This window comes from Gadus macrocephalus, chromosome 10 (genome assembly GCF_031168955.1).
Source record: "Gadus macrocephalus chromosome 10, ASM3116895v1".
Taxonomy (NCBI): Eukaryota; Metazoa; Chordata; class Actinopteri; order Gadiformes; family Gadidae; genus Gadus; species Gadus macrocephalus.
Genome location: NC_082391.1, coordinates 7,727,218 through 7,752,217, shown reverse-complemented (window position 1 = coordinate 7,752,217; position 25,000 = coordinate 7,727,218). Strand labels below are relative to the sequence as shown.

At 47.7% G+C, this 25,000-nt stretch overlaps 1 protein-coding gene and 1 long non-coding RNA gene across 2 annotated transcripts in view; one reads left to right on the top strand and one right to left on the bottom strand.

Moving 5' to 3' along the window:
- Nucleotides 1-25,000, bottom strand: part of LOC132466287 (uncharacterized) — a 187,306-nt gene that overhangs the window by 104,398 nt on the left and 57,908 nt on the right. The gene's annotated exons all lie outside the window — the stretch shown is intronic.
- Nucleotides 7,952-21,620, top strand: LOC132465615 (neuronal acetylcholine receptor subunit beta-2-like). Its single transcript, XM_060062308.1, has 6 exons — nucleotides 7,952-8,494; nucleotides 13,039-13,184; nucleotides 13,324-13,368; nucleotides 14,085-14,194; nucleotides 16,963-17,962; nucleotides 19,780-21,620. Exons 1-6 carry the CDS (start codon nucleotides 8,443-8,445, stop codon nucleotides 19,933-19,935), a joined length of 1,509 nt encoding a protein of 502 aa, XP_059918291.1. The 5' UTR covers nucleotides 7,952-8,442; the 3' UTR covers nucleotides 19,936-21,620.

Genomic DNA, 25,000 nt, shown 5'->3' with positions numbered 1-25,000 from the left:
AGGAGTTCAAGTGTGCTTGAATATTCATGGAAGGGCCACTCTCTAATTTGTGTGCCAGCACTATGAGGTGTTGTGGGTGGGGTGTGCGTTTGTGTGTGCGCGTATGTGTGTGCATGCATTTTCATGTGTGCAGGGTGATATTCCATGTGTGCCTGTGTGTGTATAATATGTGAGTGAACGACGATCATGTGGAAAACTTGAGTTAGAAGCGTCTAGTGTGCTGCCTATCGGCTTACAACCGCTCTCCACTTACTCTCTCTCTCTCTGCTCTCTCACTTTCCCTGGCCTTCTGTCTGTCTCTCGCCCAGCCACCCTTACCCTTATTTAACCTTAGCATTAGGTAACATTTCTGCTTTGACGCTGGGTAAGGAAGTCATGTGGGGACTTTACTGACATTTAATGTACATGGTGAAGGATTTTCTTATTAATAAACGTAATTCATTAAATATGTTCTTTCTGCTTATGTCTCAGAATAAAATATTTGTATCCATTAATTGACACATTTACTAGGAATAACAAACAGAAAGACATTGAATCCTTATTGGACCTTGTCCTGTAATTCAATCTTAAAGACGGTTAACGCAAATCCATTGTGTGCTCAGGGTTGCTAACAGTGGTTATGGAACCATAGAGACTGTGTGGTACTGTAATGGGCTTACTGTATCCTACTGTTTACTGTATCCTGCTGTATTCATCATGTGTGTGATAGAGTCTTCCGGTTCCAGGCCTCGTCCGCAGCATTATTTCCATCCTGCTTTTTTTAAATTTTATTTATTATTTATTTCACCATGTACACAGGTACTAGGAATTCTTTCTCTGCTTTTGACCCATCCGGGTAGCCGGTGAACACATACACACACAGAGGTCCACACACATGGTGGCACACACATGGGGGCACACCGGCACTACCGGAGCAGTGGGCTGCCGCGGTGCAGCGCCCGGGGAGCAGGTGGGGTTTCAGATGCCTTGCTCAAGGGCACCTCATCCGTGGATTTTCTCAGGATTCGAACTGGCCACCCTCCAGTTACCAGTCCAACTCCTTCACCAGTATGCCACAGATGCCCCCCATGTCACTCTCAGGACTGATCCTGCCTTGTGATTGGTCAGTTAGTAGAACGTCCACACTGCCCTGCGGTGCCGGTCGACACGGACATGCACACAGGCACAGGCGCACACTCAGACATATATATTTTAAATGTTGGTATAGCATAAATTCACCGACATTAAAAACACACACTTTTGCATTCTACATATTCAAACGTTTACGAGTATATCCAAATATGGTCTTGCTCCAGCAGAGTTGGATTGTGATTCCTTACCCAACAGCGTGGTAATAGAATCCTATTTAAGTGACCTCATCTCTGTTGGCCTGTGTGTCTCCTCTAGCCGCCGCGCCCCAGGGTATGGTCCATACGTCCAGATGGGCCTCCTGCACTCTGCTCATATCTTTATTGGATTAAGAGGGAATCTCCAGACCCATGTAACACGCGTTTGGTATATTAGATGGATGTGGGCTTGTGTTTCTATTGGTGTGTAAAAAATGAAATGATAATTAAAGCCCCTTCGACTTACAAAGAGGATATGAGTTGAATGCAAGCAATGGAAATGATGTGATTGGATGTGATGCAAAAGTGACTGAACAGGCTCAGCAGCAGCCTCTGAATGCCAAGTTCACCCACATACAGATGTCTATCGCATCATCTCGGTTTGTGTCTGTGCGTGTGCATTTCTGTGCACGTGCATGTATTCATACTGTCTTGTCTGCCACCATTCACAACCCTGGATATAGAGATTTGACCTTTCCCAGAGGTGGTGTAACCATGGGGACGGCAGGATCACAGGAGCTAGGCTAACATACTCACACAAACATGTTCGCAAACACATACAAACACACACACACACACATACACATAGGTAGACATGAATTGACACAGAAACACTCAGCGACGCAGTCGTCTCGCACACAAGCACACATGCACACACACACATGCACCCATGCACACAGGCACACATACACACACAGAGATGCACAAAAACACACGCACACATGCACACAGAGCCAGGCAGATGCATGGATGCACAAACAGGTACATGCCTGAACGCAAACACACCGATGCATGGATAAGATATATCTTGCGCAAGTGTGTGAATTGTGGGTGCATTCGTGTGTGCGTGCGTGCATTCGTGCGTGCGTGCATTTGTGCGTGCGTGCATTCGTGCGTGCGTGCGTCTGTCTCTTGAGGACGAGGGGTTTGCTGTGGGTCAGGGTTCTCCAGGCTTGACAGTGTGAGGTGAGTCAGGTGTTAGGGCGGCGGGAACGGGGACAGCAATGTCTCCATGCCGACTGTGAGGTAACACATGCACACGCAAACAAACACAAAAATTGTCTGATTAAAAAGAATAACAGGGAAATTAAATGTGCTTGGATTTGATCTTCTCCATAACAGTTATCTTCCTTATGTTCCACATGCTTTTGTTTGTCACAGCATTTGTTTCTGACGTCTGCGTGCACGTGGTCAACTGTACATCATGTACTTGTGCTTGTGTGCACATTGCAGTTTCCACATTTTTCCATATTATATATTTTCCAATTGGTCTGATCCTCACAAGTGATAACCAATTCAAGTGAGCAAATAAAAACTAAATCTGCTAAAGCATTCAAAGGTAAAACTCTCTGTTTGTAGGTCAGTCCCGTCACGCACACACATCACAGAGCCGAACCGCTCTGACCTGGTTCAAGCTGTCGCCCGCAGCACCACCTGAGATCACATTCCTCCCCAAAGCAGAGTAGTTTAGCGTATTAGCCAGCGGTCCAAATCTTCCACTAAGCCCTCATCGGCGCTGACTCACCCCCCTCTGATCAGCACCCAGCCGCCTGCGTCACTGTCTGGTGTGATACCAGGGGTCAGAGGTCACACCGAGGGCCCCGTGTAATCTGAGGAGCAGGCGGGTTCCAGCACGCACACACACACACACACACACACACACACACACAACGAAAGCCATCTTTGTTTATTTAGTGTTAGAAACATTTTAATATTATATACAAATGGTAGAATGTATAAATATTCTAATCCAATCAAATACAATATAAAATGAAATTTTTTATTTTATATTTAAAATGATAATAAAGCTCCATAAAATCCCTCCAAATCTCATTGGAATGTCCAATGTCACTCATTGCTTTTTATTACTTTTTTGTATTCTTCAAATTACTACAAATACAATGAAGGGACTAATGTGGACAACCTTTTCTGAAAAGGGACCAGATCCAATTGGACCAGCTGTGATCTGCTAAACGGGCTGTACTGCGAGTCTTTGGGGCGATATCACATGCTCCATCTTTATGCCAAGGATCTCCACAAAGAAATAAAACAGTGTTTCTTTACCTTTCGCTTGATCCAGTCTTTTTGTTTGTGTCCAACCATCTCATTAAAGGAGAAGTCTCTCTGGAATCATTTAGTTGCAGAAGATTTATCTTTTGTCATTATAATCTAAACTCTCCCCCACCCAAATCTTCTAGAGAACACTAAACTAGGCTTTCCGTATCCCAACGCAACAAGCTCTCCTCCCGGCTCCCGCTCACGTTTCCGCCATATTTTCCCTGAACAACGAGACTCTGTTAGACACAATAACAAACAGACCACGATCAGGAGAAAGGTAAAGAGACTTTGTTTATTTCTCTGTCCATTCTATAATGTTATCATAGTTAGATTATAATCTGGGTCTGTCAGGGTGAAGGAAAGCAGAGGATGCCTATTGACCGGACACTATCGCCCCAAAGGACAGACTGCCTCCCACTTTAGCAGACGAAGGCTTTAGCATTCTCGCTCAATATTGGACTAATTTCACAAATTGTTGTCTACATTGGGGGGGGGGGGGGGGGGGGGACAGAAAGAGAGAGAGAGCACGAGAGAGAGAGAGAGAGAGAGAGAGAGAGAGAGAGAGAGAGAGAGAGAGAGAGAGAGAGAGAGAGAGAGAGAGAGAGAGAGAGTATTCTGGTATGATGGTGGGGGTGGATTGGAGGTTGAGGGCAGGAGAATGTGAGGCAGGATTGGTTGGAAGGTGGGAGGGAGGGAGAGTAGGAAAGAGGAGGGAGGGGGAGGGTAGGATAGAGGAGGGAGGGGGGAGGGTAGGATAGAGGGGGGAGGGAAGGAGGTATTCAGGGTAGGATAGAAGAGGGAGCGAGACAAGGTAGGATTGTGGGAGGGAGAGAAGGGAGGGAGAATGCATGACTGATGAGCTTGCAGGAGGAGCAGCAGTGCTGGCCCACCGGGTCAGTCCTGTCAGACGGAGACATTAACCAGGGTCAGGAGGGGCTGGTGGAGCAGACAGACAGCACCTGGCAGACCGCCTCATCTGGTTTGACCTTGTTTAATCTAATACAATATGTCTAATCTAGTTAAATGTATCCTAATCCCATCTAGTTTTATCTAAAATATTATAATCTAACATAATTGAATCTAGTATCTCATATTATCTCATCTAAGCAAGTCTATTTTAATCTAATTGTATCTAATATGATCTTATATAATCCATGAAAGGTCCTCTTCTCTGTATCATCAGAACAGGAGTATGTTTGTGTGTTTGTGTTAGTGAGCCCGGGTGAACAGTAGTGCCTCCCCTACTAGCCAGGCACTACTAGCCTTGCGCTACTAGCCAGGCACTATTAGCCTAGCACTACTAGCCTGGCGCTACTAGCCTCCCCTAGTAGCCTGGCTCCCCTGCTGCTCTGAGGATGAAGAGATACGGTAATAGAGCGGCTACAGGTCACAGGGTCACCGGGCTGAACGCACACACTGCATCATGATTCACTGTAATATCATTTTCGGTGTTGAGGGGGGGCATTTTATTTCCCTGTGTGTGTGTGTGTGTGTGCATGTATGTGTGTGCGTTTGTTTGTTTTGTGGCAACCCCAATGAGCCGGGTTCCAGGTACGAATCACACGTTTTCGCGTGTTAAGCCGCACTCGGCATTTATTGCATACAACTTAAATAATATAATCGCGGCCTCTGTGAGCCTCTAGCCGCTCGCGGACCCGAGCGCTTCTCAGCTGCATCTCGCTCCTGGTCTTCTCCCCAATGTCAGTCCTCCTGCTCCCTTTAAAATGGCTCCTCTGCCTCCGGCCAGGTGTCCCCCAATCTCGCTGATTGGGGAGAGAGTGATGCTCTTCGTCGCCACTCAGTGGGTGGCGGCGGTATACGCCGTCAATCACCCCACCTCGGACCCGCCCGGGCCGAGATTTAAGTGGCGGGATGCCACAGTTTGCATGCTTAAAGGGGTAGTTTGGAATTTTGGACATAGGGCCTGATTCCCAAGTGAGCATTGATATTCTTTATCACTGGAGACAGTTTTCAACACATTTCATTCAGTCCTTCTAGTTGCAGAGTTTGCTCGTGCTAGGCTAGCGCACGGCAACGGGCAATGCTAGCCTGCTATTAAAAACAGTCTTGCCCACTCCACAGTACACCCGAGGTAAATCAATTATAACGCCAGACTATAGATTTAAATGTCTGTGTTGATAGAATAATGTTAGAAATAAAACTAACCTTGCATCGCATGAATCATCGAGGGACTACTTTCTCAGCAGAAGCAGAATTTTACTATGTGCCGGTTAGTTTTGTAACCGAATCACGACAGAAGAACGTAAACAGAGAAGCGTGGGACAGAAGCGCAATTGAACGACTAGGCAACATGGTGGTTCAGTGTGCTTTTAGAAATTGTAGAAATAGGCTCTACAGATGGGCACCACAAAGTTTCCACCAATTTCCAGTGCGAGATCCAGAAAGGACTCAACGGTGGCTTGTTGCTGCTGGCTTGGACATCAAAACACCGGCTCGTACATATACGGTTCGTTGGATACAACAAATTCCTCATAATCGTCTTCAAAAGCAGATGCATCGCTAAGTCCTCCAAACGTGGCCTTCGTTCACTGTACTCTGCGTTTGTAGCAATGACAGCGGCAGGTAAAAAAACTAGAGCCGGTAACCAAGGTATCAGTCCGCCGCTGCCGTAGCCTACTACCAGGAATATAACACTGCTGCTGAGACCCAGCAATTCCCTCAAAAAGCAATGCAATGCAAGGTTGGTTTTATTTCTAACATTATTCTATCAACAGACATTTAAATTTATAGTCTGTCATTATAATTGATTTACCTCGGGTGTACTGTGGAGTGGGTAACACTGTTTTTAATAGCAGGCTAGCATTGCCCGTTGACATGCGCTAGCCTAGCACAAGCGAACTCTGCAACTAGAAGGACTGAATGAAATGTGTTGAAAACTGTCTCCAGTGATAAAGAATACCAAAGCTCACTTGGGAATCAGGCCCTATGTCCAAAATTCCGAACTACCCCTTTAACATGCACATGTTATTGTGCTGTGGTGACCAAACATCTCCAACATCTCAGATCTTCAGATTCGTTGTCCCTCGGCTTCGCAGTGTGACCTAAAGCCTTCACAGTACAGGAAGAGACCCCTGGAACCCACGGACACCAAGAACAGGATGTCATCATGAACAGCTTCCTCCATGGAGCTATGTCCATCATGTGTTGACCCTACAGAGAGCGATCGGGAGGGGAGGGGGGGCTGGGGTCAGGCACCATGCTGAGCCCTCTGCATGTGACAGTGGTGTCAATGAGGGGGTGGGAGATGGATGGTCTGCATGGTGTGTATGTGCGTGTGTGTGTGGTTTTGTGGAGTTTGTGTTATATTGCCGGTGACCATGTGACTGAGCCCTGGTTGGTGGAAGCTCTGTCAGTGGAGTGACAATGAGGAGGGAGTAGAAAGGAGATGAACAGAACACAAGGTTCCTCATCTCATGTATCAGTCTACCAGTCCTGTCTGTAACCACGGCCGGGGGAGTGCAGACCAGGCTGTGGCTCTGGCAAGGATGTGCGTCTGTCTCCTAGGATGTAACTCTATCTGCTAGGATGTAAGTCTGTCTCCTAGGATGTGAGTCTGTCTCCTAGGACCTAAGTCTGTCTCCTAGGATGTAAGTCTGTCTCCTAGGATGTGAGTCTGTCTCCTAGGATGTAAGTCGGTCTCCTAGGATGTAAGCCTGTCTCTTAGGATGTAAGTCTGTCTCCCCCCGACCCCCACCCCTCTTGCCCTAACCCCCACCCCTTTACAAGTGGAGCCTCTTATTTACTGTGTCTTTACCTTTCCTCACCATCCCTCCCTCCATCCCTCCATCCATCTACCCCTCTATCCATCCATCTGTCTTGGTTCAGGGAGTCATAGTTGATTTTATATCTGTTTCTCCATCACATGAAATGTTGCTGAACCCATCTCCCAACACACCATACCCCCCCCCCCCCCCCCCCCCCCCACACACACACACACACACACACACACGCATGCACACACATACCCTCCAGTTCAGTGCGGCGTATGGTGTGTATAGGTCCGGTCCATAAATAGACATGGAAAAGTGGAGAAGCTTGTGAGTGAAGGCGGCCATGTCCATTGCTGCTGTCGTGAGTTATTATGTTTGTTTGTGTGTGTGGGTGTGTCTCTGCACACATGAATGAACGCTGACACACGCACAGGCATGCGCACGCACACACATTCACACGCACACACACACACACACACACACACACACACACACACACACACACACACACACACACACACACACACTCACTTTCTGCGCGCTGCGAGAATAATGACTAATGGAACTTATCAATTCCTATCTTCCGTTTTGCCTAAATGTGGATATAGCCCAGATGGAGCCGATTAGGAGGACTCTCTCAAAGCCCTTGATAAAGCGGCATCAATGAGACGTCGTATTACGCGTCTGTTGCTCTCCATGGGACTGAGAGTGTCCCACCAGGGGAGGGGGGGGAATGCCTTTCTGATTGAATGCCTTTCTGATTGTTGTCAATACTTTGATCGGCATTGATCAAAGGGACAGAGATCGAACGCGACCCCCGGTGGGCGCGGAGGACGCGGCGCGTAAAAAGGGGGCGGGACAGAAGTTGATTCGGCTTAATTTTACGTAAATGTCGGCGTTGTTTACAACATGGTAATGGCGGGTTGAGGAGACACACAGTAGTTCTGGTGAACTAGTGTTATATTGAATGTATCGTTTTATGTAAGCAGTTCCCATCGGCTGAACTTCACTCTCCTTTAGCATCCGGTGGGGGTGGGTGGGGGGGGGGCATCGGCATCGGCTCGCGCAGTCAGCCGCGGTCGTTGCGGAGCCTCCCGCACATCACATATCCTCCCGCCGCTCGCCCCACTGACGGCGCTCCTTCTGGGGATCAGACGCGCTGGAGATGACGCTGTGAACCGCACGGTCACTGCTTCACGTCCTTCTGGTGTTTCCTTTATTTTTTTTATCTTCACTTCTCGCAACGAGGAAAAGGAAGAGAACCGCGTGAGAGAACTCCTTGCGCCGCAAGTTGTTCGGCGAGTCGGCCGCACTGGAGGCAGGACGCGATGGCGGTCCCGGTGAAGAAAGCGTTCACTCTCTTGGTGATCACCGTGGCAAGTGAGTAATCCTTCTTTAAATCCCCCTGAACCACCTGGGGACGGGACAGTAGTCTGTATGGGGCCGCTGGGGGGGGGGGGGGGGGGCAGGGGTGAGGCTGACTGAGACAGTCCATCTCTCCGTCACCCCCCGTCTCAAGCTCAGCTCTGATCACATAAACATGTGCTCCTACTCTGCACAGGGATTTATTAAACGTTTGTCAGATATCTGTGATATCCCAGGAGGATGTGTTGACGGAAGCCCCCTGCTGTGGTAATAGGCTATCGTTACGCTGCAAACCCAACGGCTGATAGTATTGTGCATGGTGTAGCCTGATGTTAGATAACGCTCCATACCATGGACTGCAATCGGGGACAAGACCTAGCACGTGATTCCAGCCCGGCTCAGCACGGTTAAATTAACTAACGCGCTCCTTCTGAACCACAGAGCAGACCCACGCGTGAACGATGCGCTCGAGTTTCTGTCACTTGCACACCACTCGGCCGTTCCTGCATTGTGGTCGTTTGTGATTTCTGGATACTGAGGCTTCCTGACCAAACGTGAACACATCAGACCAGTGGTTCCGCCTGCTGAGTCTCATTAAGCGCCACGTGTACTGTGGGCGGCAGGGAACGTCAATCGAATGAACCCAACTGACTAATGTCCTTCTTAATGAGGCTGGATAGTGTATATCAAACCCATGTATTGATCCGGAGAATGCCCCTGCTGCTGAAATAAGATCTGGCTGCATCCGAATACTTAGTACATACTATTTCTGTCCAGTGTCTACTACTTGACCATACTACACTTGACTGTGTAGTACGGTCGACAGCTATGCGTAGAACGCTTCCGATCATCGCCGGAAGTTACCTGTTTTCCGTCTTGTCATCGTTGCTATTAAATTAAAAATGTCTCTTTTTACTTAATTACTTACTATACTATTTTACTCTTTTTAATGTCTTTTTTTCGCCGCTTTCTACGACGTCTTTCTGGTGGTGACGAGTCAGCCATCTCTTCTTCGTTCGTTACTAGACTCCTGTTGCATTGTGGGATAGCGTAGTGAAGTCCGTGGTTTACTTTGGCGGTAGTACGCATTCGGAAACGTCTTCCGTACTACAGAATGCATACTGAGTATTCGGACGCGCTATATTTTTTGCGTACTAAAAAATGCATACTATATAGTATGCAAGTATGAGTATTCGGATTCAGCCCTAGTGTCTACCGATGCATTTGAAGGTAACTCTATATCACGACGTGTGACTGGGGGACCGCCAGTCCAGACTGGGAGTCCCAGAGAAGGAACTCTCCATGGTGCTGGAAGGCTGAGTGAGCAGTATGTGTGGAGTAGAACCCCCCAACGTCATCACCCATTCTTGCATTATTCTTAATGATCGATTTGCAGCACTTTGAACAGTTGACATCAACACACAAACTGGTGGACATAAAATAATCTGCAAATCCTGTTATGTAAAAAGTAAAAACAGATTTTGTTATTCAGAATATTTGGGATTTCATTACAAAAACAGCAATTTAAATGAAGAGACATTCTGTTTATTTGTATTATAGATTTATATTAATTGTATAGTATTTAAATCTAACATACTAAGTATAACACTTTGATTGAGTTTGCTTTTTTAATTCCTTCTGTGTCATCTTCCTTCCTCCCTCCCTTCCCTATTCTCTTCCTCCCTCCCTTTCCTATTCTATTCCTCCCTCCCTTCCCTATTCTCTCCCTTCCTCCCTCCCTTCCCTATTCTCTCCCTCGCTCCCTTCCGCCCTCCCTTCCCTATTCTCTCCCTCCCTCCCTTACCTATTCTCTCCCTCCCTCTGTTCCCGGTGTCCTTTGTACCTATGGGGGTCCCACCTGTGGTGGTCCCCACCTGTCCCCACCTGTGGAGGCAGCAGGGTGGAGGTGGTGGAGAAGGTGTCTTCAGCCTTATCAGAGCTCACCAGGCTGGTCTTACCCATCTGTATCTAAACCCCTACCCAGAGAGCCCTGCCCCTGCTCATGGGGTCTCTACCCCCCCCCCCCCTCCCCTCACGCTCCCCCACCCTGATCTCAGGCTCCCAGGTTCTGCTTCACCCTGGAACTTTGGCTTCTTTAATTCTTTCTTTTACTTCGGGTGGGGCTCTCTCTCTCTCTCTCTCTCTCTCTCTCTCTCTCTCTCTCTCTCTCTCTCTCTCTCTCTCTCTCTCTCTCTCTCTCTCTCTCTCTCTCTCTCTCTATTCAAACCCCCTCCTCAGTAGCACACACTATACTGACAACCTGGATGACATTTTTTGCCCATTGGATGCTGGTGCCAGCCAATGGGAAAGGAGAACAGAGATCATACGCTAACCTTATTTGACTAGTATGCGATCTTGGTGTCCCCACTACCTCTTCTGTTTATTATTTTTATTTTCATTGTAGCTCCTGGGAAATGCTAATTCCCATAATTAGCGGTCTTCGCTGCACAGGCTGGTTCTTTCCTTGTGATGTGTCACAATGTGAGAACAGTCTCCTCCTCTCTCTCTTGTCAGGGGTCCAGTGATCGCCCGTTCAGCAGGCTTGGCAGGAGTTCAGCAGCCTCAACAGTCACTGATTGGTCACCGTGGCGACGGCACTAGGTCTGATTGTTGTTAGCGGTGGAATCATGGTGTCCGTAGGGGATTCGGTCTGTTCCGCTGCGCATGATTCATGAAGATTCAAAGATGTGTACATGGTGTAAAAGAGAGAGAGAGAGAGAGAGAGAGAGAGAGAGAGAGAGAGAGAGAGAGAGAGAGAGAGAGAGAGAGAGAGAGAGAGAGAGAGAGAGAGAGAGAGAGAGAGAGAGAGAGAGAGAGAGAGGTGGAAAAGGGAGTGGGGCTGTTTGTGGTCATGGTTACATACATTATCTTCTCAGTTCTCTTGAGATCTGACCTTTGACTCCCTCTGCGATGAGACTGAGGGTTATGGAAGGTGTCCCCAGCTGTGGCTGTTGGGATGCACGTTGGTTGTTTCTGTAGCAACGTCAGGACTATTGCTATTCCAGATGGCAAGGCATTGAATAATTTATTTTGTCAGCCTATCTCTGCTTGCAGAACAAAACAAAACGCGTCCACCATCGACGGCCATAGACATCCGTCTGTCCATTTGTCCGTTTTCCCTCCATCCTTTCATTCAATCGTTATCCATGCATCCATCTTCCATCCATCCCTCCCTCTGCCTGTCCCTCTATCCACACCCTGCCACAGTACTTATATATATATTTATATATATATATATATATATATATAATACGATATAACCAGGTCTTAATATGTCTGTGGTTGAGGAAGAGGATCACCTTTGATTGTGATGCAGACTCCTGAAGTAAATGGCCTTTTTATTTTAGCTCAAATGAATTATTGAGATTGGGATAGTGCAAAAGGCAGCATGTCTGTGTACGTGTATGTGTATGAGTGTGTGCATGTGTGTCTTTGTTTGTGTGTGTGTGTGCGTGTGTGTGTGTGTCCGTGTGTGTGTGTGTGTATGAGCGTGTGCATGTCTGTGTGTGTGTATGTGTGTGTATGTGTGTGCATGTCTGTGTGTGTGTGTGTGTGAGAGGAGGTATCCTACTGAGCCCTTGTCTCAGGTGATCTGTCTAAGCTTACATCAGACTCGTAGACATCCCATTATCCTTGCGGTTACCTCTGTACGTCGCAATGCAGCGCTGTGTCTCTAAACACGCAACCTATCCCTTTAGGACCAGTCTTAAACATAAAGGCTGATCTCATCCTACCGATGACGACTGGAGGAGTCTGTCATTAATGGGCCAATAGCTGCTCCTCTCATGCAGCCTCTCCATCTGGAACACAACATCTAGAATCCAACATGCTAGCGGCCAGCAGTAGTAGAACTAGCAGGATACACAGAGCTAGGCTACCATAGCCACCATTTAAAAGCTGGCGTACCCCTTTTGAAAACGGCTTAGAATAAAAGATTTATTCAAAAAGAATGTCATCTGATCAAGAAGCCTGTACAGTCTTGTCAACATGCATGTGGCGTGTCTGTCCAAGTCTTTGTGTTTGTGTGTCTGTGTGTGTGTGTGTTTGTCTGTTTATGTGTGTTTGTGTGTTTTCCAATGCTGTTCAGCATTATGTTCAACTGATGGCAATGCATTCTACTCCCCTGGTCGCCTGCATTAGTATAAGTGAGGGCATGTTTGCATGTTAGATGCTTGATGGGTACATTAGCATAGTCCCACACAGACACACACACACACGCACGCACGCACGCACGCACGCACGCACGCACGCACGCACGCACGCACGCACGCACGCACGCACGCACGCACGCACGCACGCACGCACGCACGCACGCACGCACGCACGCACGCACGCACGCACGCGCAATTGTAAAATCGTTTTTTGTAAAACTTTTTTTAGATGGCAGGTTAAAGTTTAAAAGTGTATCAGAATCGAATTGGATCACAATCTGTGTGTGGCTATATTTGATTCAAACTGTGTGGGCGTGTATATGCGTGTGCGTGTGTGTGTGTATCACGGCCGTGTGTGTGTATCCCGGCTGCATGTGTGTATCACGGCTGTGTGTCTGTACCCCCCAGCGGCCCTGGGCTCAGATGTGGAGGAGCGTCTGGTGAACCGCCTCCTGTCTCCTGACCGCTACAACAAGCTGATCAGACCGGCCGTAAACAAGAGCCAGCAGGTCACCATCTACATCCGCGCCTCTCTCGCCCAGCTCATCAGCGTGGTGAGAGACACACACACGCACGCACTCACGCATTCATGCACACACACACCTGCGCGTACTTACACACGCACACACACGCACACACAAACACTTAGCTACTTCTGTTAACACAAAGGTGTTTAACTCTCATCCCCTTCAGAATGAGAGAGAACAGATCATGACGACCAACTGCTGGCTTTCTCAGGTGAGTCGACGAGACATTTCCTGCTGTGCCTCTCCTATTGCCTTGTTGTTGTTTACTTTTCTTGCTGTTATTATTGCTGTTGTTTGTGGTGGGACTGGGATGTATATAAAAAATTAAATAAAAATTGGCCACAACATCCGTACAGTGAAGCAAAATCAGGTGCACACAAACGCATCTGCAATCTACAAAAAGAGCCAAGCCATGCATGCTAATGCTACGCAGATGTATGTTGGCAAGGCCTTCACGGGCCAGTACAGCCCACTGCCCAGTTCACCCCCAGGTGGCAGGTTGCCATGTCAGCTCGCTGCACATTGGAGATGTGCAGCTAGCCATACAGAAACACACATATGGACACATATCTGCTGAATTGCTTATTTACTTTCTTGCTTCACTGCCTTCCTGCTGACTGACTGGATTACATCAGATATCCTCATCTGGGTTTCTTTCTCATGCCCCCCAAGATCTTAACTCTAACTGAACAATAGATTCACATGAACAATTGACAGAATAATATTAACGACAATTTACATGAACAAATTACATAAATGAACCACATTAACTGGTTGCTGCATAAGCTTACATACTATATACTGTATATATAGATATAGCCTGACTACAGGCTGATGTTGTGTTCCTGTAGATATGGCACCACTACAGGTTTATGTTGGCTTACTGTAGACATGGCATGGCTACAGGTTGATGTTGTGTTACTGTAGATATGGCACGACTACAGGCTGATGTGGGAACCAGATGAGTACCAAGGCATCAAGAAAATCCGTCTTCCGGCACAACACATTTGGCTTCCAGACATCGTCCTCTACAACAAGTATGTGATAAAACACACACACACACACACACACACACACACACACACACACACACACACACACACACACACACACACACACACACACACACACACGCACACGCACACACTATCACTTGTGATAATGAACCCAAATCCTTTGCTGGCATTTGGCAGAGGTGCTCAGACGCTCTAAATCACGTAGAGGGTGAGTGGACAGACTCAGCAGTGAGACTGTAGCCACAAACTGACCGTTCACATCCCAGTGGATCAACCCTGAGCTCAGCAGAGGCCAGGGAGAACAGTGAGACTGCCACGCTACGATCCAGACCACAGGTGGAGAAGGCTCTGACTGTACGCAGGAAAGAGGGAGACAGAGAGAGATCAAATGGATCTGGAGATGAAGGAATTTGCAAGAGATATCAGAGAAGTGTGTGTGTGGTTTTAGTGTGTGGGTGTATATGTGTTTGTGTGTCTGAGTGTGTGTGTGTGTGTGTATAGTATATGTGTGTATTGTGTGTGTGTGTGTCTGTGTACAGTAAATGTGTGTAGTGTGTTTGTGTGTATATGTGCATGTGTTGAGTGTGTGTGTGTGTGTGTGTGTGTGTGTATACGTGTGTGTGTGTATACGTTTGTGTGTGTGTGTGTGTGTGTGTGTGTGTGTGTGGAGTGTGTGTATGTGTGTGTGGAGTTTGTTTGTATAGTTGCGTGCAGATTGATTTATAAACACACACAGGCTTCTGTATTATTGTTTGGGTTAATGCATGTCATATATTAGAGTGCTGTCTACCTTTTGTTGAACACACTTTTTTATTTGGAATTTCTGGAATTAGTGAGAGGGATCGATGGTGACCCTGGCCGACACACACACCCTCTGATATGACCCACAGCCCCGGCCTGTTCCCTTTCCCCTCTTACTTAGATTGAAGGATTTAAGTCACTTTTATCTAATCTGATTATTAAATTGACTTAGGTATAGCGATTCTACCTCAACACATATTTGGACTTAAACATTGACATTGACAGTCCATCCATATTGAGGACAAACATGTATAGTGTAAAAATGGACATGAAGTCAGGGTTCAGGAATACCGATAAAGATTTGAAAATAAATTGAAAGGTTCAAAACTAAAATTTAGACAGAGCTGTGCAGCTCTCCACAATTATAGCGACAACAGAGCTGATGCAGTCACAGCTGGAGCAAGAGGGGAAGTTTGTGAAACCCATTTTCACACAGGAGGCATAGTCACAGGGACTAAATGGTTAATTGAACTCAATCGATATTTCCCTATCCATAAGGGGAAGAGATGATATACACAGACGGACAGCTCTGTCCGTCCTGTGTAACTTTCCTATCGTTCCCTGCCCTTCTAAGTATTTGGACGGGTTTGCCCTGGTGGACGATGGTTTACTCTGTGGTGGAGTGAACCTACAGCGAGGAGACAACCTTTAGAATGAGCAGAACCTTTAACTGTTTAGCGCAGGGCACATGAGCTAAAACAGCCTCTAGATCAAGACCTACATGAGAGGCTTCATGACTTCTTCAGAGAGCTAAAGACCTCTAGGTGTAGTCCGGGGTTGTAGGGGAGGGGTGGGTGGTGGTGAGACGACGGTAGGCATTGCTCCGTGTAGCAGTCAGTGCAGCCAAGGCCAGGTGCATTAGAGAGTGCGTGTGACCGGCTGTATTCTGCAGCCGCTCCATAATTGATGGTGTGTGGATGTATAATGCATCATCTGCCGCTCTGGTGAGGAGAAGAAGAAAAAAATAAGAAAGAAAAACATAAAAGTCTAATCTCAGCAGATTTGGGGTCGGTTGGCTGGCGGAAGACATGGGGGGGGGGGGGCCCTCTGGGTCCTCTCCTGGATCCGGCCTTTGGATCGGCTTTTTATCTTATTTTATTTGATCTGGAAAATAAATGGGGCAACAAATCAACCAAAATTCTCAAATTAAAACTCTAAAAACATCATCAGTTATTTCTGTCATGTGAAGCACCGACGTTGGTTTAGCAAAGTGCTTCATAATTAAAGCCTGACTTACGGTACTTACTCCAAATGTGACAACGTTGGAGGTGTCTGAGTATGAATATTGAAACCGGATGTAAGGGTAGGGTTTGTTTGGTACCTCTTTAATCGATGGCGCGCTAAACCTTGCTCTACCTTCTGTTAAATATGGCCAAGCTATGCAAAAATTCAATTATCCAAATGATCAAACAATTCAAACAATCAGAACACGCTTCAGAGTAGCTCAGATTTGGTAAGCCTTTTAAGTACATACCATTTAGGTCATGGTTCTCACCAAGCAGTCAATGGGGAAGATATGCTGACTTTAACCACTCAAAAGGTGAACAAATCAAAGTTGTTAGTTGGTACACTTTAAAGAAACAGGTATCCAAAAAGTAATGTTTCACGTTGACCACAGGAGGTCCTATAACTCTGAGTAAAAGTCAAACGATCAGCGCCATTATTCAATCACAGTCCACTTAAAAATGGCCCAGGGACTTGAAACCTAGCATGATTGCTACTGTTTTCTCTTATTAGCGTTCCTAGGAATATCAATGTTAGCATGCTTATGGAAAATAGTTTATACGATGAGTTGGCTCGTGCAACCACACAGTTTCTTCAGAAAATTCATATTTTGACATTAAAGTTTCCGACAGAAATTCCTTTGATTGTTCAAAAATACAAAAGGTTTTTGAGGGTTTAAATCAATTCAGGTTGTGTGCATTTTTCTGTATTTTGTCAGCAGTACTTGACTCTGATTCCTCCTTTCTCCTGGTGTTCCCCCCCAGCGCTGACGGGAACTACGAGGTATCCTTCTACTGCAATGCCGTGGTCTCCTACAACGGGGAGGTTAGCTGGCTGCCGCCCGCCATCTACAAGTCAGCCTGCAAGATTGAGGTGCGCGACTTCCCCTTCGACCAGCAAAACTGCACGCTCAAGTTCCGCTCGTGGACCTACGACCACACGGAGATCGACCTCATGCTGGAGAGCGACTTCGCCAACCTGGACGACTTCAAGCCCAGCGGCGAGTGGGACATCATTTCGCTGCCGGGCCGCAAGAACGAGGACCCCCAGGACATCACCTACCTGGACATCACCTACGACTTCATCATCAAGCGCAAGCCGCTCTTCTACACCATCAACCTAATCATCCCCTGCGTGCTCATCACCTCGCTGGCCATCCTGGTTTTCTACCTGCCGTCCGACTGCGGGGAAAAAATCACGCTGTGCATCTCCGTGCTGCTGGCGCTCACCGTGTTCCTGCTGCTGATCTCCAAGATCGTCCCGCCCACCTCCCTGGCAGTGCCGCTGATAGGGAAGTACCTGATGTTCACCATGGTGCTGGTCACCTTCTCCATCGTCACCAGCGTGTGCGTGCTCAACGTGCACCACCGCTCCCCCAGCACCCACAGCATGCCCGTGTGGGTCAAGCGCATCTTCATCCACAGCCTGCCCTACTTCCTGTTCATGCGGCGGCCCGGCAGCTCCAACATCCGGGAGCGCTTCCGCAAGAAGCACCAGCAGCAGACCTTCTCGGGGGAGCCGCGGAAGAACCAGCGGGGGGGCGGGGCCGGAGGCGGGGGCGGGGGCCTGGTGTCGGACGCCGCCTCCTCCTTCTATGTCAACGAGGAGTCGGCCAAGCGCTTCGGCTGGCGGGTCAACAACCTGTCGGAGAGCAGCGAAGTCCGCCAGCGCACCACGCTGCGGTGCAACATGGACATGGAGGAGGCGGTGGACGGCGTGCGCTACATCGCCGACAAGATGAAGAGCGAGGACGACGATGAAGGGGTGCGTGGGGGATGGGGGTGTCTATGGGGGGGGGTGTCTGTGGGGGAGGAGGGGGAGGTGTCTGTGGGGGAGGAGGGGGTCTGTGAGGGAGGGGGGGGGCTGTGGGAGAGGGGGGGCGGCTTTGGGAGGGGGGGGGTGTTTCTGGGGGAAGTATCTGGGGGTGGTAATATGGGTGTGCATGCAGGCATGGAGTTGTGTTGATGCATGCTTGTAGATTTTGCCGCTCAAGTCAAAGTACGTCCCTGTCACACACGTCAACGTGGGTCTGTGGTGAGACAAAACCAGAGGGGACGGCTCCTCATCGTAAACCTACGGTGTCGTATTAACATCAAATCGCGTGAGAAAAGCCCATTGAGAAATTTTCTAGGCGTTAAGTCTGTCTTTATTTGTCTTTTGTTTTCCAAGAACAAGACTCGGTATTGTCTGTTGTTTTGATTCTCTTCTTCTTCTTCATTTCCAGTAGCTTAGTGAGTGGAATCAGCAACAAATTTGATCTTTGCAAATAGCAATGATGTCTGTGTTTTTTGTATATAAAGCGGGGAAGTGAGATCCAGTCACAAGTGAACACTTCAGACAAATGTGGAAACGCATCCTTATGGTGTGAGCTGATGTACTTAGAGATCACCAGAGACACAGGTCAATGCCAGGTGTGAATAGGGCCTACCACTGGTCCCTCTCTGCACTGAGCTCACAGTCTTTATGTTAGGTTTAGGGTTAGATTAGGTTAAAGGCATTTGAAGAAGAATTGTGGACATGGCAGTAAATTCCTCCAATAATATTTTCATCCAATCAATCAACCAATGTGTCAGATGCTCCTGTAACTTAAAACACAGAAACAGAAGGAGCTGATTGTGACCTGTAGGTCCAAAACAGCCTGTTTATGTTTCTACGCGCGGATGTGTGTCCATGGCTATAAGTATTTGCATGACTGCACGGTCAAGTTATGTTTATGAATCGACCGATTTAAAACGGTGTGTTTTCTCTTTGTTTCACGTGACTGGCAATGTCGCTAGAGACACACGAATTAAAGCTTTATTGTTACTGAAGGTATTGCTAGGCTGTAGCAGAACAGCATTGGTTTTATGTCGGGGGGTAGATAGACTATGGTGTGTTGCGTTTCCCATCCTTGATGGACGCCCATGACCCCATCAGTGTGACTCAAGTGGAATTGATTGGCTGTGAAACCTTTATCAACCCCAAACCCCAGAACACCTTTATCAACACCAGACCCAACAATAACCTTTATCAACCCCAACACCAACCTTTATTAACCGCCAACACCAAACTTTATCAACTCCAGACCCAACACCAGCCTTTATCAACCCTAGACCCAACACCAACCTTTATCAACCCCAACACCAATCTTTATCAACCCCAAACCAGACACCAACCTTTATCAACACCAGATCAACACCAACCGTTATCAACCCCAAACCCAACTCCAACCTTTATCAATCCCAACACCAACCTTTATCAACCCCAACACAAACCTTTATCAACCCCAAACCCAACATCAACCTTTATCAACACCAGACCCAACACCAATTCTGATCAACACCAAAATAGTTTTCCTTTGAACCAATATAATAGCATCATTATTATTTATATTGATTCATATTGTAGTGGCCAATGTTCTAGAGGTTCTGGGTTCAAAACCCAACGTCCGCAGTCACCCTCCAGCGAGAGGAGCAGGTGACCCTACCTGGTCCTTCATGGCATCAGTCACTATAGAAAAAAACCTCTTCTACATCCGTGAATCAATCAATAAATCAATCAATAAATGAATCAACACTAACGTTGCTCTCCTCCTGCTCCAGATCATCGAGGACTGGAAGTACGTAGCCATGGTGGTGGACCGCCTCTTCCTGTGGATCTTCGTGCTGGTGTGCGTGACGGGCACCATGGGCCTCTTCATGCAGCCCCTCTTCCAGAGCTACAACGCACCCACCCCAGACGACCTGGAGATGAACTGAAGGCTCCCCACACACAGCCCCCCCCCCACACACACCTCCACCCAGACACAGCCCCCCCACACACCCAGCCCCTCCCTCTTCTCGTCTTTTTTTAACGTGGTACCTGAAAATAAAAGTGCTTTAAGAATAACACACACAGACTGCTCGGGACAGCAGGGATATGAACAGTTTCACACTCTGTCACCGTTATGCAATAGGAAACGACCCCCCCGCCCCCATCCGGCTCTGATTCTCCGCGTCGGTAAATCCTCCGTATCCTCTAACCTTCTCCCTCTCAGACTGTTCATGTGTGTGGGGCCAAAGTCCTTTCATTTTGTTTTAGAGTTTAAGTTTGAAGTGGAAACAATGATTAATGGGTTAGTGCCGACATAAGTGTTTAATCTTTTGGTATCTTTTTTTCCTCTCACTGGTTTTTACGTTCTTAATGGAATTGTTGTCCTAGTTTTGTTTTAGATGAGTATCGCCTTACCTAATCTTCGACTCAGAGGTAACTAGCCAGGAACCACTCAGGACTATCCACTCTCTCTCTCTCTTTCTCTCTCTCTCTCTCTCTCTCTCTCTCTCTCTCTCTCTCTCTCTCTCTCTCTCTCTCTCTCTCTCTCTCTCTCCTCCACTCAGCCTGCTCTCCACGGCTGATGGTACGGCCGCCCTACAAGGACATAAGAGGGAACCTGTTCTGTGTTTTTTGGCCTTTTTCAGCTCTTTAAGCAAACTTAAAAAGGGCATTAGGACGACTACGAGAGAACGGGTAGACACATGGGACCCCACGCAAACACACGCATCAACCACACCCTCGTGCCAACAAATGCACGCACCCCGGACTGGCCAAGCAAACGCACACACCACGCCCAGCAGGGCACGGTGACGCAAACGCACACACCAAGCCCAGCAGGACATCACATGGCCTCCCTCGGTGAGAAGGGGTATGGTCCCTGACCAAAGAGGAGGACGAACAGACCTCTTGCCAAAAGTAACAGCACAGCCCCCACCCCCCAAACCTGTCTACCGTTCTCGGTCAGGAAGTGATGAGGAAAGGCAGCAGACAGCTTACGGCACCGCCTTCGGTGAACCATTCACTCGACTTGAGTTTTCTTTAGCCTCGACCCTCTACTGTACCCATACCCCCCCTCCCACACTCTGCTGTGGGTCACTCTGAAGCAGCTCAGAACCACATTCAACTGGTGAAGTTATTAGATAATAAATATCAACACAAGATGGCAGTGGGGACTTTGTTTTATCCCTGTGTCTCCAGACAGCCCCGTAGGCTTGTTGGTGTCATTGAAGACTGTCTGCTCCGTCACTGTAAGTTAGCTGAGTATTTCACATATACTGTATTTACTGAGTCTCTTCACATGTGTCTTTCCCATTGTGTGCTTTTTGAACATCCTGGTCTCTTCTCAAACAGTTGGACAGGCTGAGATCCTGCCTGTGTTATGTTGTTGTATTTTGTTGAAGCAGGCATTATAACTTCTCATGGCTTTGTCTTCCCTCACTCTCCTGTCATCACTGCGATCCGTTATAGCCAAGAGGGTGTTGGTCCATTTACCCTCCCAGAGCAATGGGACTGCATCGATAAGCCATTCATTCTTTCTTTGGTCTGATTACTTTCGGGTGGTGTTCAGATAACCGGTAGAAATGCTGCTCTTGTCTTGCTGAAGGATCAATAAAGGGAATTGAAAAGGAAAGCAGGTGTTTTGAATTGCCTCGAAATGAAATGGTTTTCTCAAAGTCTGCAGTGAAAACAAATATGAAAAATGTCCTTTTAGGAGAATTAGATTGACAAAAGTTGTTTAGGCCAAAAGCACAAGGTGTGCAATGCTTTTAGGGCGTTAATTATACTTTAGCTGAAATCACACACACACACACACACACACTCAAAATGTTATTGGGCTCTCTTTAGATCCTTTTTGATCCATTTAAACCAATATAGAAATGATGTGATGGAAAACACCATCCATGGTTCTGACCTTTGAATCACAGAATTCCACCTATAAAAAGTGGTTCGGCTATTTGGGAGTGATTCATGCAGAACTGAGCAGATTCCAAGTTTCTGGAGCGCATAGCCCTCGGGGGATGTTGTGTCTCTTTAAATCGTCTTCTGCCTAGTGAGGTTGAATGTTAGTCAGAGTTTAAGTCCTGTTGATGAGCTCCTCTGTCCCACAGAAGTAATGGGGGTGGACGAGGGAGCTCTGGTCTGTTCATCTCAAACTGCTCCGGATCAACGGCCAGCCAATGTGCAGATAGCAACGAGGGCTTCTGGGAGAGCGGTTCACACAAATACTTAGTGCCATCTCCTCCCCTATAGCCTGATCATTATTTATTTTACTTCAAACACACAAACACACACGCGCACAGGCACGCACGCACGCACCCACCCACACAAACACACACACACACACACACACACACACACACACACACACACACACACACACACACACACACACACACACACACACACACACACACACACACACACACACACACACACACACCTCACAGTAAGTCTGTGCCATAACCCTACTGGTAGAGTGGCAACCATTGAGTGTGTTCATTTAGTTTAGCGGCCATAGCTTGGGGTCCCAGTGCAGCGCAGTCTGCAACCAAAAATCAGCATATTTGAGGTGTCATCAATTATAAACATTTGACATCTGCATCGATTTCATTCAACAGAGTGGCTAGGCTGGTTTTGAGTGGAGATGTATGTGTGTGCGAGTGTGTGTGTGTGTGTGTGTGTGTATGTGTATGTGTGTGTGTCTGTGTTTGTGTGTGTGTGTGTATTAGTCTGGGTGTAGATATACAGGGGAAGGGTTGATGACAGTAGATAGCACATTCGCACTATTGATTGATTTTAAACGTCCCATAAACTGTTCACGCAAATATTTGATGAGCAATTCCATTTCCATCTGTTTTCTTCCCCCCTTCCTTTTCGTAACGAGATTCAGATCCTGTCAGCGACATTGTTATCATCTAGAAACGATACCTATGAGAAAATACCGCTGGACATGAAACTTTGACCTTTGGGTCAACACATCCCGCTGGGGTCCAGGGGCTGGGGGTCCAGGAACTGGGGTCCAGGGAACGGGGGTCTAGGGGCCGGGGGTCCAGGGGGTCCAGGGGCTTGGGGCCCTGGGGGATCAGGACCAAAGCAGACAGAGCATCGAGACTGTGGTCCCGGACACCGGGGGGCTCTGGGCCCTGGCCGTCCCACAACGGAATCAGCCACCTGAATCGGCTGTCTCCCCCACCCTGTCCCCCCCACCCTGTCCCCCCACCCCACCCTGTCCCCCCCACTTTGTCCTCCCACCCCACCCTGTCCCCCCCACCCTGTCCCCCCCACTCTGTCCCCCCACCCTGTCTGTCCCCACAACCCACTCTGTCCCCACAACCCACTCTGTCCCCCCACCCACTCTGTCCCCCCCACCCTGTCTGTCCCCCCACCCCTGTCCCCCCACCCTGTCTGTCCCCACAACCCACTCTGTCCCCCCACCCACTCTGTCCCCCCCACCCTGTCTGTCCCCCCACCCTGTCCCCCCACCACCCTGCCCCCCCATCCTGTCTGAGGTCAAGATGGAGATGGAGGTCAAGTCTATTTTCGAAAAAATGTAGGGGGATATATGAGTCGAATGGTATGACCCAAGATACGTCAGACAGAGAAAGCGCGCATATTCAACGGTACCCGCCTTGTCATTGGTTTACCCAGGTGCCATTCCAACACCATTGCTACCTCTCATTGGCTGAATCTTTGAGAAAGTTGTAGACTCAATCAATGGAAGTCGCGGGGAGACGGAGCTCTGTTCGTTTGTATATTTTATTTACGTGACCATATGTTTGGTTAATGTTAAAAAAACAGTTCTTCTTGTTTTGGGGAACCAGTTCTTGTCGTTCACGTTCGGGATTCGTTCGTTGTAACGAATCAGTCGCGACCGACGCATCCCTAGTGTGTGTGTGTGTGTGTGTGTGTGTGTGTGTGTGTGTGTGTGTGTGTGGTGTGTGTGTGTGTGTGTGTGTGTGTGTGTGTGTGTGTGTGTGTGTGTGTGTGTGTGTGTGTCTGTTGGGGGGCTTCCAGACAATTTACAGGACCTATTTTCCCCTCCATATCCTCCCTGGTGCTCCCTCAGGATTTATATCAGCCCGGTCGGCCGCCCGTTGATATTTATTAACTGCATCACAGCAGTATGGATTATGTTCCTAGCCTGTGTTCAGAAGGCCATCGATACAGCATTTCCCCTGTGAAGATTCAGAGTAGAGAGAGAGAGAGAGAGAGAGAGAGAGAGAGAGAGAGAGAGAGAGAGAGAGAGAGAGAGAGAGAGAGAGACACACACACACACACACACACACACACACACACACACACACACACACACACACACACACACACACACACACACACACACACACACACACACACACACAAACACATACAGACACATACAACTGACTTCAGAGTTGAAACAATTGACAGGAGCCATGGCCCCGCTGGGGAGCACTGTTTGGGGTGGTATGGCTCAGGTCAATCAAAGGCAATGCTACTGCTCACCAGTGGTGATCGCGTGTAACTGACAGACCAGACCTGTCTCTCATCAATACGATATGTACTACAGACACAGGGTGGCTATAGTCATAATGAAATGAGTTGAATCATGAGTGAAATACAAATAATCGAATAGTATTTACAATAATAACAACGCAGATCTTCTTGGAGTAGAGACAAAACATATGGATTATGAATGGAAAAGTGTGGTCAAGGGATTTATTTACCTCAACTTTAGCTTGATGCTTCCAAAAGTAATGGAATCAGCACGTTTTACGTTTCCTAGTGGAAGATGTGCCTTAATGGAATATGGCAACCCTGTGTGAATTGTCATTAGCCTGGTGCAACAACAATAGTTATGTTATCATAAATTTAGTTCTATGATTGTAGGCTAGTCCAGTGCGCGTGCTTGCGACAAGCACTTAAGGTGAAGCCTAGACTAAATAGAACGAGATCTAATGAGGAGAAAATCTTTGGGTAGTTTGATTGTCCTTATAACAGACAGCGTCCACCGTGGCAAATTACAATTCA